Genomic DNA, 20912 nt, shown 5'->3' with positions numbered 1-20912 from the left:
GAGTGAGGGGAGAAATGATATGTTTTATAAATATAGTATAAATATCCATAACATATTGTAAACCCAATATAATAATGACAAAACAACTTAGTATAAGACTGTACCTCACTTTATCCCTAATCTTGCACTCTGTGTGTTACACATACCACCTCCTTTCACGTTCTGTGATTTGATTTACACAGAGCTGGTATGGGTGGAATGTGCTTATCTGGCCAACCTACTCTGACACAAATTTTCTGACTTTGTTGCCCGAAGTCCATAAACATTTCTTGAGTTTCTACTCTGCATCGAGCACAGTATGGGCCATTAGGGTCCTAAACGTAGATAAATCACTGTCCTGAATTTATGAAGCTTGTAGTGACTACTATTGGTTTTATTCCCAGCATATCAAAACAAGTGATAGTTCATTGTCCCCAATAGTTGTGATTTGGGTCCCAATTTTAATAATAATGCCAACATGCAGTACATTCCTACAACATTCTAGGCACCATGCTAATCCTCCCAAAGCCCAAAATTTAGCATGATCCCCATTTTTCAGATGGGAAAACTGAGGTGCTGGAGATTACTTTATTCAGGACCCAGAGCTTTCGAACGATGGACCTCGGCAAGTCTAACTCTGAAGCCAGCGCTCCTAACTGGTGTGCTATAGCAAAGTGTATATTAGAAGCTTGTGTGTCTAGTCCAACACCGACAGCCGATCTCCCTCCCACTCTAACCAAGATGGTCTTCCACACGGTGAGGTTGCTTCACGCCTCTCCTTTGTCTCACCCCACAGGGTTAGTTCAGGCTTTGCTTTTGTACCAGTGGAGCATAGAGAATTCACGTGCACCGAATTCTCCATGTTGGCTCTGCAGCGGCCAGCCCCGCCAGCCCCGCCAGCCCCCAGGACTGGCTCGGTTTGGCTGTGTTCTCTGGCCCTCTGTGCGCTGCCACTGCTGAAGGGCTGGTAAGTAGAGAACACACCCCCAACACCTGTCAGTTTCTTCTGCTCCGGTGCGCACGCCCCGATGATGAGCAAACTCTATCATTTGCCCAGGATCTTCGAATTTAGATGCTGGGTCAAGAATGAATGACACCCTTGTAAGAAGCTGTTCTGTGAGAGAAATGATATTTCTTAGCATCTTCCCCGAGCCTGCAACATAATAGGCAGGTATTGTCCTGGTGACAAATGACAGTTCCTCCAGAAAACAATTACCACCCGGTGGGTCACATGCTGAGGCTTCTCCCGCATTCCTCTCTGCTCCTGGAGTGAGGATGCATCGGCCCACATAATCGGAGGTGCCCGCAAGACCAGCTCTCCTTCCTGTAACTCAACTTTTCATTGCAAATTCCCACCCATCTCAGTTAACAAGAAATCATGTCGCAGTCATTCTTGGAGTGTCCATCCACCCTTTCTTTAGATCTGAGGTTTATAAATGGGAGAGACACTACCCCTAGTGGGCTTTCTGGAAATTCTTTAGGGGAGTCAAGTAGTCACAAATACTGACAGGTGACCTTGGCATTTAATGGTTAGAAGCTGAGGATGGCCAATGTCCTGCAATGCATGAGACAGCCCTCCCCCCAGGAAGAATTGCCTGGGACCCCAACTTCTGAATGTCCACTGGGCATCCATGTAGGTGAAGCTCCAGTCTGTAATTCTGAGCCGAGCCCCTAAGTCCATTGAACACAGGCCCGCAGAGTATTCTTCACTCAGCTTTAATACGCACCGAATTTCATGAGAGTGTAAAATTTCACAAGAGTGTAACTGATGTACAAGCTGAGGAGAGACCAGGCTTCATTCTAACCACACCAAGCCTTGTTCTGCGTATCAGAGGTCCACGTGGTAAAGGCTGTATCATGAGTGGCATTCAAGTCTTCGGTGTAACTCACAAGACTGACCTCTCCTTGTGGCTGCTGGGCTCAGTGGTTCTGTGCCTAAGGACACACGTCTGGTTGCTTTAGGATGTGTTCTAGCACGTCGAGCTCGAGTATTTAAATGGTGACATACACATTTTATTAGAAATATTATCCTCCTATTTGTTCTTTAAAAAACGATGATTATAGGGAGTGTTGAGCAGATGTTGCCAATGTCCCACCCATTCCCTGCACACGCATCACCTGCTACCCTCAGCCTCTGAGCATTTCCCATGACCTTGAAGCAGCCCTTGACCAATAGCGCACAAGGAGTTGGTAGATGACTCACCCTTGGGTGAGATCACCCTGGCGCGTGTACTCCAAGTCTCCCGGAGGTGGGCAGCAGGAATGAGCCTCAGTTGCCCACGGAGGTGACCCTCTTGATCACACAGCCCGGCTTGGCCTCTCACCTGCCCTTCCCTGTCTGACTCTGCCTTTGCGGGGGGGGGGGGGGGGGGGGGGGGGGGCGGGGGGGGCGGGGGGGGGGGCGGGAGCGTCTCTCAGGTACGCTACTTAAACTCAGGTCTTTGTCTCGGGGACGGCTTCCGGGGAGCCCATCCTAAGATAAGCTGTTCCAAAGCACTGGTTTTGGTTTGAAGAGGAGGACATGTGTGGCCTTGCTTAGAGCCACTGTTCCGGGCGCCATCCAGGTTCGGAGCACTGTGCCACGCCAGGGAACACGTCATTGGGATGTTGATTACCCCTCCTCATTCAGGACTGAGGTTCCATCCCGATTTGGTTCCAATCTTGGGATACAGTCAGTTCTCCAACTGTGAAGAACGCAGTCTCTGGCCTCCAGGGGCTGCTGCGTCAGACCCTCAGAAATCCAGCCAATATAACACAGATGAGCAAAGCCGTCTGGTGCACAAAAGTCACGCAGATAGAGACAGCTTGTGTGTCCCACTTTTAAAGAAACATGAATCCACAGCACATTCATCCTTTCACTCAACAGGTATTTCTTAAGCATCTACTATATACCAGGTGCTAGAACAAAAGAGACAAAATCATTTCCCTTATCAAACTGAGAGGCTGATAATAAACAAATACATAACATATGGATTACATTAAATGGCAATGCAGAATAAAATAAAGCAAGAAAGGAAAAAAGGAGGACTAGCAATGAGACTGTTGATATTTTTTAATCCTTACCCAAGGATATGTTTTTTAAATTGATTTGAGAGAGAGAGAGAGAGAAACATCAATACGAGAAAGAAACATCCATCAGTCACCTCCCACACGGGTCCCAACTGGGGACCAAACCCACAACCTAGGTATGTTCCCTGACCGGGAATTGAACTTGCAACCTTTTTTTAGTGTATGGGAGGACACTCCAATGCAACCTTTTTTTAGTGTATGGGAGGACACTCCAACCAACTGAGCCACCCGGCCAGAGCAAGGCGGTAGATTTTTTAAAAGGCAAGGCAGAGAAGCCCAGGGCCAAGAGTGATAAATGAAAATACACTCTGCCTTACAGTCCAGGGTGTGGCTCTGTGCTGAAGAAGTGGTGGGTGGGTCTGGAGAGGGCCTATCCTGTAGAAAGATGCTTCCGCTCAGCTACAGTGAACTTCGTCACATGCTGAAGGCAAAGCCCAGAGCTGCCGGATCTTTGAATTTTTCACGGGAAACCTAGGAATGTGTCACCTCCCTAGAGGACTGCCAGGAAGCAGGGCAAAGTTCTTGGCATCTTTAGGATGTTCAAACTTTCCTTTCTTTGTCGTATTTTTGAAACAAAAGCCAGGAAGTCACGCTGGTGCTCTGTCTTTAACATCCGGCCCCATCCCGCCCCTGTGCTTCCCCATCTGTGAGAGGGAGGACCGGAGGGGAACACAGAGAAAAAACAAATCGTCAATCAGTCTTTTCTGGCCCCACTTGTTTTCTCTTCTTCTCGACATCCTCCGGGTGTTGGAAGCATCACCGTGCACAGTCGGTAGTTGACAGGGAAGGATGCGGCTTATTCTTTCTCCAACAGCGTTGGAATGGCATGTTGCTAGAGATCCCAATGGGAAAGCCCCAAATAAGAAAGCGATACTGGCCCACAGAGCTCCGGGCCTTGGCACAGGGGCACTGCCTTGGCTGCTGCCCTCTCCAGCAGATCTTCCAGAGGGAGTTTTACGACCCTCTCTCATCCAAGCCGCTATTTGGGCTGAAGCCTGATTACTTCTAATGACTCTGTTTCCACAGCAGTGGCCAAGTCCTCTGTCATCCTGCCGTGGCCTGGACCAGCTCAGGTTTAGGGAAGAGATGCTCCCTATAAAGCAGGGAGGTGCTGACGGCTGCTCTCCAGGATGCTGGCCCCACGCACCCAGAGGCAGAGCAGCCAAGAACAGCAATGCAAGTGTGCAGGGACGCCCCTGAGATGGGGGAGTAAGTGGTTTGCCCAGGTCTTTACGAGTTGAGAAAAGCTTTGTCCTCGAATGTGTTTCCCTGGCTTCACAGAAGCCAAGGCCTGAGAATTAAGGGAGCTTTTGTCATGAAGAGTGATGGTTGGGCAAAAGTGATTGGCCCGTTGTCCGGTTCTAAAACATTCTGCTAAGCGGCCAATTGGCTCTTTCCCATAGGCTCCTGGCGGGTCACCCACACAGGTGGCAGAGGCATTGTTGACAGCCATCCCAGGCTGGGCGGGGAGACTCTAGACAGTTCACCGAGTACGCACTCCTAAGACACACGCACCAGGGTTTCCACACTGGCATGGGTCACTCCCTGGATGGCCACTGCACCCCATTTTGGGGTCTCATAGTGTCTGGGGATTTGCAAGTGGGGATCCTGCTGGCGATGTCTCCACCGCCACTCCATGGCCACTTGGCCTCTGGGCTTTCCACTAATGTGCCTGATCGCTGGGCTCAGCCAAAGCCACCCGCCTAACTCCTCCCACGCACTGACTGGTCTCTTCTGGAAAAAACTCTGCAGCTCGGTTTTCAAGGACCCCCCCCCTCCCTGGGAACCCACTTTCTTCTCCACCAACTCAAATCCCTTCTTTAGTCTGGTGAGACAAGGACCCTTCTTTTCAGAGAACAGAGCTCCCTCTTGCCTCCTCCACGGAAGTCTTTTTCCTCTTTGTTCTTACACATTCTAAATCTTGAAGACTCTGTAGACCCAATGCCAGAGTCAGCTGAAGTTAGTTCCCCTTTTCTCGAAGGCAGGGAGGGCTGAGCATTCAAATCTGGCATGGCAAAGAAAGGGAAGGGGGATGAAAACTGCCGAGTCTCTGCATTGACAGAATCTGAGCGCCTATACCCCACCTCACCTGGAGAGGACAGTTCCTTGTGCCTTCCTCTGGAACGCTGATTCAGAGGGCATCGCTGAGCATGAGGGGCTCACTGGCAAATTTTTTTAGATTCCTTTATTGGTGCCAGGAGGCAAGCTGGCCAGTCCCACCAACCAGTTTCACTGCAAATTTATTCTGTAGAGCTGATACATTATTGTCCTTCTGTCTGCCTGAATGTCTATCTGCCTGTCCTGAGAACTAGGTAGAGGGAAGGATGTTTAGCCTATTTAAGGAAGTAAATCTTCTAAAAATAGTTTTAATGCAAGCACATGAGTTGATACCAAATGATAATAAATATTTCGGTGCTGAATTCCACCTGCCAGGGACCTAATGCCAGCTCTGCCTCTCACTACTTTGGCAGTAAAGGATTCAGCTGGGCTGACTCCGTTTTGTCCTTCCAAATGCAGGTGGCAATAGGCTCTCCTCAGAGAGCTGTTGTAAAGGTTAAATGACCGAGGCTACATCAAGGGTATGGCGACTAGGAACGACCCCCCAGGCGTGACTATTGTTATTATTAAGGTGAGGCAGACAGACTGTGCCCCATTCTGTAGTTTTTCTTCTTCGGTCAATAGCTTATGTTATTACACATTCTTGAAAGTAACAGAATCACATATCTTTTCAAATAATAATACCCATCAATATCCACACTCTAATTACACCGAGCAATTTGCATGTACAGGGGTCGGCAAAAGCAAGTTTACAGCTGTGAATACGCAAAACACAGAGTTTACTCTTGTATTATTACTTCTGACTTATTGCATCACTTATTTGTATTACAATGGTAACCTGCTTCGGTCCACCCCTGTGTTATCCCATGCGATCCCGGCAGCAATTCCATGAGGCATCACTGTTGTCAGTCCCGCTTTGCCAATGAAGGACCCGGGCCACGAAACTTGATCAAAGACTTACAGCTCCAGGTGCCGACACCAGAATCCAAGCCCCTGTCAGACTTCAGAGCCCATACCTTTCGCTAGCGCTTTATGGTGCCTCACTATTCAAATGCCAGCCCATTCAGAACTTTGCCAATTCTGCGAGAGTTTTCTTCTACTTAACCCAAATCAGACTGGCTTTCTGTACACTGAGCTTATGTGACGATCACAAGATGGGGAGCACACTGAGACAACAGTTACAGTTTTTCTTCCTTCTTTTCTTGACAAACCGATGACTAGAAATGAAAACCAAAGGCAAATCTGTTTCTTTTCATTGCTTCATGAACTCTATATATTAAAAAACGATGAACACTGATGCAATAAAGGAGTTTCTGCACACTTGTTTACCCGCGATGTATGCAATTTGGACGCAGGCTCTTACTAACTAGGCAGCTGTCCTGGGGCAGAGGTCATCACAGCAGCTTGTCCGGGGTCCCAAACAGATTGCCATCCAATGATTTGTTTGGTGATCATTTTTTTCATTCATTTATGTATTTTTAGTTGGAGGTGGGGGTTCTTCTGGAGAAAGTTGAGTTGTCAAAGGCTAGGAGATCTTTACACAAATGATTACTGCTAACCAAACAGAAATTCTTACAGGATTTTGGACTCTCTTCATTTTTACCACCATGGTGTTATCCAAGAGTCAAGCCACAAACTGATAACAATGGAAGCTAACATTTTCAGCCCTCATGAGCAAAATGAGGGGAAATAAAGATGGCGCTGGGGATTTTCAATGAGGGAGATTCACTCAGTATGGAATAGTGTGCTGTACTCACTCAGTTCAACAGAATTTCCTAAGCATCTTCTATGTGCCCAACATTATTCTAGGCGTGGATGAAAACAGAATTCTTGTCCCCGTGCAGTTGTTAAAGTGTGGACAGACAAACGATAAAGTAAATATGGACAGTGCAGTTAGTGATGTGTCCAAAGGGATGCACGCCAGGGCGTAGTGGAGAAGGCAGCGAAGAAAGACCGTGCTGAGTAGACGACATTCTCATAGAGATGTGAGTGATGTGAGGAAGCGAGCCTCGAAGATACTGGGAATGGTAAAGTTACCTCTCTCCCTTAGAGAAAGGAAACAGCAGAGGAAAAGTCCCTGAGGCAGGAGTAAGGACCTTGTGCACTTAAAGATTGGCAAGGAAGCCAGTGTGCAGGGCAGAGCGAGCGTGAAGAAGGGCAGAAGGAAGGAAACGAGGGTATAGAGGACGTCATGAAAAGTCTGTCTGAGCCAACACAATTTTTATTTTTGCTCTGAACTTGTGTGTCTCCTGCTTTGGTAGTGATGAAATCACCTTTTTTTTTTTATTATGAAAAGATGGTAATGGCAGGGTTCTTTATTTTCCCTTAACATTCTTTCTTGGCAAAAGGAAGTGTTGGGAACTTTTCGTCAATTCCTGGAAATCGTTTGAGGCTGGTCTGTGAAATCTAGGAGGCTGAGGCGTCTGCTCAAGGAAACATCTTGTGGCATTCTGTAGGTGGAGGTGGCACGCTGCGATAGGAAGTGCCTGTCCCCTCCTCTGTCACAGACATGCTGGGTGACAGGAGGCAAGGGATTTCTATTTCTGGGTCTTACTCTCCTGCTCTCTAAAATCAGGAGAGCAGTTTAACAGAACCCTGCACCCATGAAAGCACGAAGGCAAAGAAAGCAGGCAGAGGCAACAAGTCATGCAGATCTGGCCCAGAGGACCCCGGGGCCTGGACCCGGCGGGCTCTTTATGAAGGGGAAGCAGAGTCCCCAAGCCAAAGGAAATCCCAGGGTTACTGTTACCTCCTTGGATTTTTTTTCAAGAAAAAACAGAAAGCATGTTCTATATGTGAAATCTCTCTGTTCATAAATATCAGCAACTTTTCAATTTTATAAAGAAAAACATTATGAGCCCACAAAATACATCTGCGGGCTGAGTTTGGCTGTAGGATGGTGGATTAGTTTCCCAAAGCTGCCATAACAGATTACCACAAACTGGGAAGCTGAAAACAGCGGAAATGAATTCTCTTTCAGTTCCGGAGGCCAGGAGTTTGAAATCGGGGTGTGGACAGGTCCCTGCTTACTCTGAGGGCTCCAGGGAGGGTCCCTCCCACCTCCTCCAGCTGCTGGCATTCCTAGGTGTTCCTTGACTTCACTGAGTCTCTGAGGACTTCTTTTCTGTGTGTCTGTGGGCCCTCTCTTCTACGCACACCAATCATTAGATTTAGGACCCATCCTAATTTCACATAACCTCATTTTCAGTTAGTTTCATCTGCAAAGACCCTGTTTCCAAACAAGGTCACATTCACAGGTACTATCACTTAGCAGTGGATCCTATCTTTGGGTGGCGGGGGGGGGGGGGGGGGTTCAGTTCAACCCACCATGGATGGGTATGGCCTCTGTTAGGAATTCTTCAGGATGAAGATTCTGCCCTTGAAATCTGGGAAACATCAAAAGATTAAAAGCGACTCTGTTCAGTCTGTTCAGTTTAGGGTGGCCATCTCTCCAGGAACGAAACAATAAATGTAAGAGTTGGTACAGGTTTCCTAAGCAGCTGCTCCTTGCCCTGACACTTGGGCCATATCAGGAGCCTTCAGTTCTTCAAAACAGTGTTGGACAGATTGCTAGGGTTGCCATTTGAGGTGCCACAACATAGGTGGTCTAAAACCACAGCAGTTTATTCTCTCACTGATATGGAGGCTGGAAGTCTGATACCAAGATGTCAGCAGAGACATGCAACCTGAGAAGGATGTAGGAAAGGACCATCCCCTTGCCTCTCTCTAACTTTCTGGTGGATGCCAGGAACCCCTGGTGTTCCTTGGCTTATTGCCACATCACTAAGCCTCTGCCACTTTCTACCCTGTGGGTCTCTATGTCCTCCCCTCTTCTTATCAGAACACTAGTCATTAGATAGGCGGTCACTCCAATCCAGTGGTCATGAACTTGGTGGCCACTCTTTTCAACTCAGTATAGATTCTATTCCCAACAAGGTCTCTTCCCCCGGCCTGACTCTGTGACCCTCACTTCTCCAGCTTCCCTTGAGAATCAGAGCCAATCTTTCCACCCAGCCACTTCTTTAAGGAGAGCTTGTGTCGACATTTAAACATCCACCATGATTTAAAGTCCAGTTTCAACATGAATATGTCATTCCTGGTAAAATATTTTAGGATGGGGGGGAAAAAGTCTTAATTTCCTCTGAAATTTTTATATGTGGTATTTCCTCACTTCCAGACTTCAAACTCCAGTGGACCCCTCTGGAAAATCCTCTTTGGGAATCGTGATGTGGAAGATTCAGGGGAGGAAACCCACACCATTCTGTTGCCTTCTTTGTCCCAGTGAGCACGAACGTTAAAGAAAGCGCCCGTGCCCCTGCACTCACCTTCCTTGATGGCCTTTTCTAACTACAGTTCTTCATGAGTTTCCTTCCCGTCACGTTTCTGATGAGTCTTTTTACTGCTTTGCACGACAAAACACAGCAAACCCTAAAGCGTGGCTGTCTTGTTCTTAGGAGAAAATGGAAAAGTTCACAGGAAAGGAAGATGACATGTGATGAGTGAGTCCATTCTCAGCAGTGGTATTCAAAAGGAAGGAGATTAGATAATGATGCAATTAGAGCCCATTTCTATGGTTTTCTATAATTCTGAACATTTGCTGACTTCTTTGACTGGTTTGGTATTTATGCTTATATCACATCAACTTAAAATCACCCTGTATGCTATGTCCAAGAGGGATGACAGATTATGAAGAAAGTATGTTTGGTGAAATTTTAAAAGGGGCTATCTGATTTTGACCCGAGGTGTTATTATGAAGCCATCCAATTTTGGGTTGTTGTTTTTTTTTTTATTCTATCATTTGTGTTCCAAGTGTTTTAAATATTTAAATTGCCTTTCTTCTTATTTCCCTAATGAGAGTTTATTTGTATCCAGTACATAATACCTGACGAGAAATGGCTGACTTCTTCATGCATTTTCAACCCAGTGGAAACGAGGAAACCTATTGTGGGACAGTGTAGTCAGCCCACAGAGAGATGATGAAAACTTGAAGTATGGGGGAAGTCGTGAGAAGTAGTGGGACTCGGGGCATTTTTAAAAGTTTGAGCCAACCGGATTTGCTGCTGGTTTGGCTGATGGTAGAAATCAGAGAAAGCCAAGAGTTAAGGATGTCTGTGAGAGTCTGCAAGTGAGGTTTACGCAGTCAGAGCTACAAGTCGATAGCACCAGGAGCTGGGTGGGGTTCAGGCAGAGGCAGGTAAGTTCTTCCTGGGCCAAAGATTACTGTTGGAATAGCAACTCCTGTCTCTGAAAGTGGTGTATGAACTACATACACTAATACAATTATTTTAAGTTGAAAAAAACCCTATTTTTAACGTAGCTTTATCCCTATGAATTTCATGAATTAACAGAGGCTAATTCATGAAATTATGACTTCAATGGGTGTATTTTTAATTGTACTTTTCCGGTATTTATTTCACTGAGAGTTAAGTGCACACATTCCTATGCACACGGGCACACACACTCCCCTCCCCCCAGTCCGTCAAACCTACGATGACTTGGGTCACGGCTTAGGGACAAGACTAACTTTAAAAAGTTAGTCCATTTTCAAGAGCATTAAGAGAACAACAATAAATTGGGTTCTAGAATTTGACAAAAATTGTGAAGGTGGCCCGCCAATGATTGCAGTTTGAAAAATAGAATTATATCAAGCCTTATCTACAAGCATATGAAAGTGACAGCAGAATAAAACTCAAATTCAGTTAGTAAGAAATTCGTCCGATCCACAGTGTAGATACTGCTACAAATCAAGGCGGCAAACCAGCATAAAGCAAGATGAAATGACAGACTCCGCGGGCGATATGAGTGGTACTTATTCCCCAAATGAAATAATGACTTACGAAAGGAAAGTTGAGTGAGGAAAAACACTGATAATTGTCCAATAAATCTTTCCATAACCTCCCATTAGTCATCACAGCATTGCTGCCTCTCTTTCACCTACCAAGGAAGAGAAGTCAGATGTAGCACACCGGCAAGGGATGGCTGGAAGCCATACAAGGACTGGACGGCACACTGGGTCTCCCACCTGGGACGCCTATGGGGTTTTCCCTGCCCGTGACATTGGGAGCATCAGATAGGATACCAGCCAACGGTGGGTCGCCATTCACCCTCGCTGGGCCTATTGGGAAACACTTTGTGCCCTGAAATCATGGTTTTCCTGCCTTCGCGGCAAGACCTGGGTCAGGTCGGGTCATCTCCTCATTGCCAAAATGAGCTGGAAAGCTCTGAACCTTTACACCTTTTCCCTCCACTGGGGCCATAAATGGTGGTTCTGGGTACTAACCCGCTTTACCATTTGCCTTCACTTGGTCAGTTATTCTTTCATTCACTGAGTGCCTCCTATGCCCAATGCTGACATGATAGTGGTAACAAGAACAAACCCAATCCTCCCTGACTCCAATCTCACCAGCCAGGCAGAGAGAGGGCACCATCCGATAAATGCGTGAGTAGTTGACTAATGAGCAAGTGAGTGGGTATCAGGAAGAGGAGCAAAGTGGTGTAAGAGTCTACGTTACCTGGTCCTGAGAGTTAGACAAGACACACCCTGAGAGAAGAAATTCTGGGGAGAAGTTAGCCAATGAGGATGGAGAGGAAGAACATTCCAGACAGGGGTAAGAACATGGGCCAAGGCTCTGGCCTAAAGCTGTGTGGTGTGTCTGAAGAACAAAAAGAACATTACCGTGGCTCAAGTGAAGTGGTAGGATGAGCAACCGTCCTGGTTTCCTTGGGGCTGAAGGGTTTCTTCCCAGGACATGGGACTCTCCATGTTATAATGGGAACACCCTGGCAAACCAAGATGGATGATGAATGGGTCGCCCTAACAGTAAGCCATGGGAGGAGTGGTGTTGAGCTGAGCTGGAAGGATGAGCAGGGACTTTGTTGGAATTACTGTGGGTTCCTGTTAGCAGAGCCCCCCTTCCCAACCCCTCAGGACCACAGGAGAACAAGGATATGCTCTTCTGCTGCAGAGTAACCAGTACACAACCGAGCGGCTTTCAAAATTATTTGTTAGCATCTCTCACAGTTCTAGAAGTGGATGTGACTCAGCTCGTGGTTCTCACTCAGAGTTAGTTGCAGTCAGACAACAGCTGGGGCGAGAGTCACCTGAAGGCTTTACTGGGGTAAATATCCAAGACGGACTCCTCCACTCCCATGTGGCGTCTCGGCTGGGGTGGCTGGAGAAGCCTGGAGCTAGCTGGACATTCCCTCTCTGTCTGTGTCTCTCTGTCTCTTCCCTCCCCCCCACCCCATCTGTTTCTAACCACCCCAGCATACAGGAAGCCCCACGGGCTGGCTCTCAAACAGTCCCCAGGCCAACAGAGCTCTCTCGGAAGCTTGGAGGCGAAACTACTCCTTGGCTCTTTCTTGTTTGTCCAGGATCTATTGATGATCAGAGGTCAGCGACCTTGTAAAGGGCTAGATAGTCAATACAGCCGTCTTTGCAGGCCTTAGTCTTTATTGCACCAATTCAACTCTGCTGTTGGAGCCACAGACATTTCATAAATGCATGGCTGTAACTGTGTTCCAATAAAACTTTATTTACAAAAACAGGCTACTGACCAGATCCCTTGGGCCATCGCGTGCCTGCTGCTGATGAGATAACTGTCTCAATGATATATATTTTCCATTTGGACTAATGTGAAGACAAAAATGTCCTCACACGAGAGAAATTCCAGCTTTCACTGGATGATTCTGTTTCAACAATAAAAATAATAGAACCTAATGCAGAGAACAAAAATGAAATATTGGCCAAAGAAAGTTTTACTCAAAATCTCTCACACCTTAAGTTGGACGCCGGAAACAAACTCTTCCCATTCGTACTGAATTTGCACTTTTGAGTCCCGGCAGTTTTTCTCCCTGTTTAAGGAGAGACTCTGAGCATCTTTAACAAGTTAAAGCCCTGGAGAGTCCCTCTTCTCACTCACATGCCGGAAAATTAAATCAGGTGACAAGTAGGAAGATTTAAGGTGGTGTGATTAATTAATCCTTTTTATTTGAATTGTCCGCTTATTATAAAAATTTGTTTTAATATGTATTTTTAAACTATTACCACCACATATTTCACACATGCTGCTTAGGACAAGCTACAGAATGTATTTACATTTGTTAATTTGAGTTGATGTAAATAAAATTACTAAGGAAAAGCAATATTAGAGATGATCGAGAATGTGGGGAGGAAAAACTGTGAAGACAGTAAAAAAAAGGACCCCTCCTTGGGAATCGCTGGATTCGATGTTTCCTGTCTCACTGTGGCTAGTCAAACCCTGGGCTGGCCGCTTGGTGAAGACAGGTACCGTGTGACTTCCTTTTGTTTATTCATTCGCCTTGGGTTTTTTAATCTCTCTCCCCCAGCACAGTGCTTGCTACATAAAAGGCCCTCGATAAACAGAGAATGAGCAAGTAAATTAATTAAGTTGTCATTCAAATGATGAGGTTACTTCTGAGTCGTGGAGAGTGATGTGACGCGAACTCAAGGATCTAGTGCTTCAGGCGGAGGCACAGGCAGAAGGTCGAGGGGTAGAAGAGAGGGGCTGGTTTCAAATCAGTCAATTAGAAGTGGCCAGTCTCTCGGGGTGTCCTTGCCAGAGAAGCCCAGTGGTGCCATAAATCAGGAAGCCTAATTGAAGCAATGTTTTAGGAATTACACAGCGATTGGATGAAAAGGGAACGTTTCTAAGGGACACCCCTGACACATGGGGCGGGGGGAGTAGTCAAAACACGCCCAGGAGTCTGTGGGAAGAAAGGGCACTCTTCCGGAAGGCTTGCTGGTTAATAATCACCAAAGATGGCCGTGATCGAAGTCCTCTTCCTTCCAGAGGCTTTATGACCTTGCCATAGGTTTGCCTCATGTCAGATCACAAGCTGATGTGGCAAAGTCGCAGAGGTGTCAGAAATGGGGCACACCACGAAAGGGAACGTGTGGCTAGAAGTTTCGGCCTGCCGAACACTAGGTTTGAGGCAGGGTTCCCCAAATAGTAGAATTTGTGTCTGTTTACCCAGTGAAAGTAATTCAGGTCATCTCAACATTGATGTCGCCAGCTTCAAGGGGAATCCAACCTGAAGGCTGATAAAGTGTGTGTGTGTGTGTGTGTGTGTGTGTGTGTGTGTGTGTGTGGTCAAAAGTTAATCTAAAACAATGGTAAAGTCTTCCAAACCAGTGTTTCCAAAAATGCTGGACTCCTACCCTCTGCAGCAAAGGTGACTTTAGGAAATAGGTGAGAGAAAAAAAGACTTCCTTTAACAATTACATATTATTTTATATAATTAAACAAAAGCATACCTATTGCATGCATGATGAATGGTTGCTTAGAATGAAATTAAGTTTTTAAAAAACATATGAATTTTTCTGGAAGGAGCATTGAGGAAATAATGGAGCACAGGGAAAGCTCTCAGACACGGCAGAATTCCAGGAGGTTGCCTCCCACGTGACTGAGGGTCATGGAGCACCATGGAGCTGTGGCTGATTCTAACATATTGTACGATGGGGAAGAGAAGTCCACGTCCTTCATTTCATAAAATCCTGTGCAAACTGTAATGGGGGCAGGTGGGGTGCAGAATGCACTTTTCAAGCTTAGAATATCCAGGTCGATTAGCCAGCTAGCTGATAGGGTTGATTATGAGATTCTTGAAAAGTCACCTTCATTGCCAAAACCTAACTGGACAAGGAGGTAAACTCTCTTCTGCATATTTCGGAGGGATCGCTTATGATTGAAGAATGGAGATTGTGTGCATCTCTATTTTTAGTAATAATAACTATTAGTATTACTAGTACATTATTAGTGCTGGTAGGAAATGTTCTCTATCCCAAAGAACCTGGAAATATCGATAAGAAAAGAGACACTATAGTGATGACCGCGATCTCATGAATGAAGGTATTTTCAGCTCCTCAGATGCAAAACCTGTGTTAGGGTTTCTAACCCAGGATCCAGCATTCAGTAGCTAAGTGATTTCATGTGAATGATGTATCCACTAAGCCTTGTTGTATCATCTGTAAAATGGGGATAACGAGTCCCACCTCCAGTTGATAGTTAGATCAGAGGATGCAGATAATGTGTATAAAATACCAAGCATGAAGTAGGTCTACAGTACATGCTCATTCCTCCTCACTCTTCTTCAGAAAGAATTAGTACATGATAAACCCTTGCTTATCCAAAAGGTTGATTGAGAAATCTTTAAGGCTATAGGTACCACACAAAATCATCTCCATCAGTCTTGGTTTCCTGGCTTAGAACCATCACTTTCTAGACTTTTTCACTTTTTTTTTTTTTTTTTTTTACCACTATTGTCCCCTTTAGCAGCTGGTTTCCACTGGGCAGCCATTTTCACAAAGGACCATTGCTTTAGTACCTTAAGAGTTATGTATGTTGGCCAACTCCTTCTTCTCGGCCAAATTCTGTACCTTCCTTGGGGACAAAGGAAATGTCACCTGTTTCCAAAAACTGCTCTTCGACCCTGAAATTCCAGGCAGGGCTGGCTCACACCATGGTAGAGGGTACGGCTCTGAAGGCCGCCCCAGTGCTGGGGTGGGGGGGCTGTCTCCTGTTGATCCCTGGTTGACTGGGGGGAATCCTTCGTTCCCCACCAGCTCCAACTCCATGGAGTGGTGGGGTTCAAGTTGTCAAACAGCAGCACCCCTCCTCGGAGACCCACCGCAGCATCTTTCTCTCCTGTTTCCTGAGACTACCTTTCCTCACCGAATCCCGGTATTTCTCACAACCTCTGGCGCAGGAATTGGGGATGAGTGAGGGTCAAGTTTGGCCCAGAAGGTATTTTATTAAATCTTGGTACGGTGGGTTCTTCCTGGGGACTAGACATAGGGGTTAAAGGAACTGGAGAAGGGGCAGAGGGAGTCAACGAATCATCACAATGGTGCCCCACCACATAAACCAACACAACCCAGGATGCGGAGGTGTGGGTGGGTGCAAGGGCTGCGGAGCACCGATCAGCTGTAATGGGAGGTCAGAGGGGACAAGGAATAGAAGGTTCAGAATAATGAAATTCAAAGGGTTCTTCCTTCCTGAGTCCTGGTGGCCTTCGCCGGGCACTCTGTGGCTCCCTTGAGCCCACAATTTCCTGTCTGGATTATATCACTTGGCCCTGCAAAGATGGGGATCATATAGTCACACATGATTTATAGTAACTGCATATGTGACCCCCAAGCCCAAAACTCACAGGGCATGAGGGGAAGGACTAAAGCCTACAGTTTAGGTTTGAGACGGGACTTCTCTACCTCCTGCTACTACGACCTTGGGCAAGTCACTGTTCCTCTCCTAGTCTCAGTTTTCTTATCTCTAAAATGGGACCCTAATCCCTACTTTTGATCTATGATTTCACATCTATGAACATTAGATGATTATTTTATTAGATAATAAAAATTAGAAAATTAGTATTTGTGAAACTGCTCGGTATACCAAAAAAGATCTGCCTGCATGTTTCCCTAAATTCTGAGATGGACCCTAGCAGTTCTGTGAGAGTGGATAAATCTGTGACTTTTATTTTATAACAATTTGACTGTTACTTACCCAAAAAATCATGCACTATTTCTGTTCCTCCTAAGTACCTCATCTATTTATGCTTGCTAGTTATTTTGATTCTAGAAGTTCACCAGGATAAATGATTAGCTATTCCTTTAATATAACTTCAGGAGGCAGCTAAAAAGCTTAGGCTTCCTAAAGAAGCCAGATCTGACTGTTTGCAATTTGCAGCGCTCCCAGAACACTGCTCAGGATGACATGCAGATTGCTCCTCAGACTCTACATTTTACTCTTTTGCTATTTTGGAAACCTGAACCAGTCAGAATGGTACCCCTGGGAAGGTCCCCGTGACCTTGGCCAAGGGGAGGTGTGAGAGCCAACCAGCTTCCCCCAGGAGCTGTGAGACGGAGGGATTTCTTCCGGAAACACAGGAAAATTTATGTGGAGAACACACAGTTAGGAGCCGGGAATGGGCTCTTGCTTACAGACAAATAGCAGGAAGGGACCAGGGAGTTGGGGGAGGAAGACATTCATTACTGCAGGCAAGAGAGAGCCTCTGCCCGGGCTGGAAACTCCGGAAAGAAGGCAGGCTGAAGAGCGGTCCCCACATTGCTTCATGCACAAAGCCACGTGCTTCTAGCCACATGCAGATGTTTGTTTAAATCAAATTAAGATGAGAACACAGCATTTTTAACAGTGTTATTTTGTGGTGGGAAGGATGCCCGTATCTTCTTTCTTCATGGCTTCACCTCTGGGACACTGCAGACATCCTGCGGGGGTGGTGTTTGTGAAATGTGAGCCCGACTTCCAACATCCGGTCCCAACTTACCACTGCCCAGCTGTGTGACTCCAGCAAGGGCCTTGACCTCTCTGGGCCTGTGCTCAATTGTATTAAAATGGTTGCAATGTCTGTTGTAAATGAAAATGCTCCTGATGAGAAGACAGACACAGCACCGGTGGGCTTGTGGTGCCTGCATTACTTCACATTCTCAAGTCAATTGTTTTTTATTGTTGTTCAACTACAGTTGTTCCCATTCTTCCCCCATTACTCCCCTCTGCACTACCCACCCCCCAACCCCCACCTCCCATATTCAATCCTCCCAACCCCCTCCCTTGTCTTTGTCCATGGGTCCTTTATACATGTTCCTTGACTTGGACCTTCAATTTTTTTTTACATAAACAGAAAATATCTAAAACTGCTGCTAAGTAATATTATATTTCCTTTTTTTAAATTTTATTTTGGATTGGTTTTAGGTGTACAGCTTAGTGGTTAGACAATCATATACTTTACATAGTGTTCCCTTGATATTTCCCGTACCCTGATATTATACTTTCTCATATTAAAAAATATAGGAATTAGTCCAGGTCTAGAGCTCCAGGAAACTATCCCATGTGTAATGGGAATAATGTGGAAACAGGAAGCAGGAAGAAGAAAACCCTCTCATAAAAGGGGTTTTATCGCTTTGGAATGTTATATTACTGCCACTTTATATTTCAGCTTCTCAAAAATAAAAAAGAAAACTCAGAAGTTGGTATCATGCGCACACACCAGCTAAGTAGGCATTGTCACCCCTGGCAAAAGCAAACGGCTGATGCACGATAATGACACGCTCCCAAGGACAGTCCCAAGCAGATTACAGCAGAATGGTGAAGGACGAGCAGCTCACTCGGCAGTGGGGGGACAATGGAGATGCTGTCCTCCATTCCTGGGGCACGGCGAGCCTTTCTCACAAATCGGCTTAATATTTTCCTTATCCCCTGCCTCCCCAGAGGTGGTTTTAAGGTCACTGGCGGGCCTTGAGTTTAACCCTGGGTTCCTGCGCAGAGGTCTACTCAGAGAATTTCTGGTCCACGGGGAACAATCTGAAACCCAGGCTGAGTGCTAGGGATCCCTAGGCGGAGCAAAGCCCAGTCCCTGCCTAAGGCAGGAAGGAACTTGGAACTCTTGAGATTCCCAAAAGAAAGCTCTGGAAGCTGGAACCTAGAGAGCAGAGGAGGAGGGCGATTCAGACACGCAGGAGCCAGATCACCCGGGATACAGTCCTGACTCATCACCCCTGCCCTTGGCAAGGCCTTGCGCTCCTTGGCTCGGCCTGATCTTCATCTTTCAGAAGGTATTTCATTCTCCAGTACCCACCAGTCACTCCATGAGCCTGTCTTTCCACCCCTGGAGGAGGCCGGACCCACGGTCTCGCATTCAGACAAAAACCCACGGTGCATACCTTATTGCGGCCAGAGAGTTTCGCCTGCAGTGATGGGCCTCTGTATTTCTATAACAAGCTTCGCTCGAGTATTTTCAGGCCCACTGTTTAGAAACACACGGTGGGGTGGGAGTGGGGAGGGAGGGAAGAAAGAGAATAAATATGGAAATCAAATGTAAAAACTTCTGGCTCTTGCAACCAGCTTCCTGGGGGAATTTTCCTCTGTGTTCTTTGCACTTCCTCCACTCAGCGGAATGACTGCTAGTCATTAAGGAAATCTGTGAGGAGCTCACGGTACAGGAATTGTACACCAAGGTTCCCATCCTCATTTGCATATCCCATTTTTTGATTGGCAGCTGTACATGAAATGCCATATCAGTTGAAAGTATGTTGTGAGCTGGCACTAATGATCCTATGGCTCCAGGGAAACCTGCCATATTGTAATTTGGCTATCAGGCATGAAAGAAATAATTCTAAGTGCCAGGAATGCAAGACTGAGTAAGTGTTTCGCTGCTGCAGGTTGCCAAGGGTGACACTTCTGATTTAGAAGAAACGAATGCCCCGTTGCCTTTGGGGGGACCGAGAGTTTGCATTGTATCTGAGCTGTGTGTATAAAACATTAGTCTAAGAAAATGGCTTCAGTGGAAGACGGGAAACAGAGGCCTGCTCCCAGAAGGCGGCAGAATGTTTACAACTAATCACTGGATGAAAGGGTTTTGCTACCTTCTGTAATGACAGGCAAACAGGATTTGCTTTTCCCGAGATGGAGAATAATGGCTGTGTTAACTCTGCCTCGCCTCGCCTCTTTTTTTTTTTTTAATGAAATGCTCTTTTGTAAAGAAAACCACATCTGTTTCCTTTTATATATGAAAAGGATTTAAATTCTTTTTTTTTTCCCTCCCTGTGTGTGAATAGCCCGGTAGTGTACCTTGGAATTCAATAACCTTTCTGATGTCATCGGGTTTCAGAGGGGTGGAAGGATGGCTGTCACTTCCTTCTCCTTGGCTCCGGACTTCACACGCACATAGAGGGGCTTCAGCAGTAGGGAGCGATTGGTCCCGCTTGCGTTTTCATTAAGGCACCGATGCAAATTCCAAGCCTATCTAGCTCATGGGGTCTCCTTCTCTGTTACAAAGGCCCCATGCAGCCACCCTAGGAAATGCAGAAAACTGTTGCCTAACAAACTGTGTCTTCCTGGAAGAAACTACCGGAAGTTGGCTCCTGCCTGGGGTCTTGGGGTGACCACAGAGGTCCTGCCTTCAGGCTCATGTTAAGGTCTGTTCCATTTTTCCCTTGATTCTTCAGAGATGGTTTCTACCTTTAGACATCCTTTCTTGGTCATCCTTAAGGTACAGATTCAGGTTAGACAGGACAGGACCGCAGTCCTGGGGAACGCCGGGGTCATTCTGCACTGTAGGCTAAAGCCACCGGGGCAAACCAAGTCAGGGTTGAGGGATGTCTGGGCCTCATTTGTCCTCAATCCTCCATGTGGGAGGGACCCGGCCTGACTCTCGGGCTCCCATCTTGTTGGACACGTCATTATTGAAGCTTGCCACACGCGGGTGGATTTGGCAAGAGCCTTAGTGAAAAGCTGAGGATACATTAACAGATGATGAAGAATATGATCAGGTTTACCCATTTCTACCAAGTGGACTGAGCGAATTCCCTTCCTACCAATCGCTGAAGCAAGTCCATCTTGCTCTTGCTTCTAAAATATTTGAAAGACTCAGTCACAATAACTCATCAAAAATTTGTTGAGCACCTCTTATGTGTTGAAGGTTGTGTTATATGCGTATAACATGATACACAGATTCCATACAATGTAGGGGAAAGATCTTAAAATTGAAAGTAGGATCTGCTGCAGATGTTAACTCAAACTCACATTTTTATTGCCTTTACTTGACATGCAAATTATTGGGCATTCATCCCTACGAGGCTTTCAGAATCCAAAAATAAATGAGGAAGGGCCCCTGTCCACAGGTAACTCTCAATGCAAAGGGAAACACCCCGCCCCCCCCCCCCACACACACACAAATCTACTGTGGTAACACAGCACTTAGAGGGATGTGAGGCCAACAGGCAAGAGCCTAACAATTGTGGTCACAAGAGAAAACGCCACTTTCCAAACACAGGA

The 20912-nt window shown here is 46.3% G+C and overlaps 1 protein-coding gene across 4 annotated transcripts in view; it reads left to right on the top strand.

The window, feature by feature from the left end:
* TSHZ2 (teashirt zinc finger homeobox 2) overlaps positions 1–20912 on the top strand; it is a 405639-nt gene that overhangs the window by 329148 nt on the left and 55579 nt on the right. Inside the window, exon 3 of one of the 4 annotated variants that reach the window (XM_045194612.2) lies at positions 9284–11294. The exons of 2 other annotated variants lie outside the window; for them this stretch is intronic. In XM_045194612.2, the coding sequence (XP_045050547.2) occupies positions 9284–9333 (50 nt within the window). In that variant the 3' untranslated portion in view covers positions 9334–11294. Of the gene's footprint in view, positions 1–9283; positions 11295–20912 lie in introns of those variants that run through there. One more of the 4 variants, XM_045194610.3, reaches the window with a different exon arrangement.

This window comes from Desmodus rotundus, chromosome 6, assembly GCF_022682495.2.
Source record: "Desmodus rotundus isolate HL8 chromosome 6, HLdesRot8A.1, whole genome shotgun sequence".
NCBI lineage: Eukaryota > Metazoa > Chordata > Mammalia > Chiroptera > Phyllostomidae > Desmodus > Desmodus rotundus.
The sequence above is the reverse complement of the archived record's forward strand: the minus strand, read 5'-3'. Positions and strand labels throughout refer to the sequence as shown.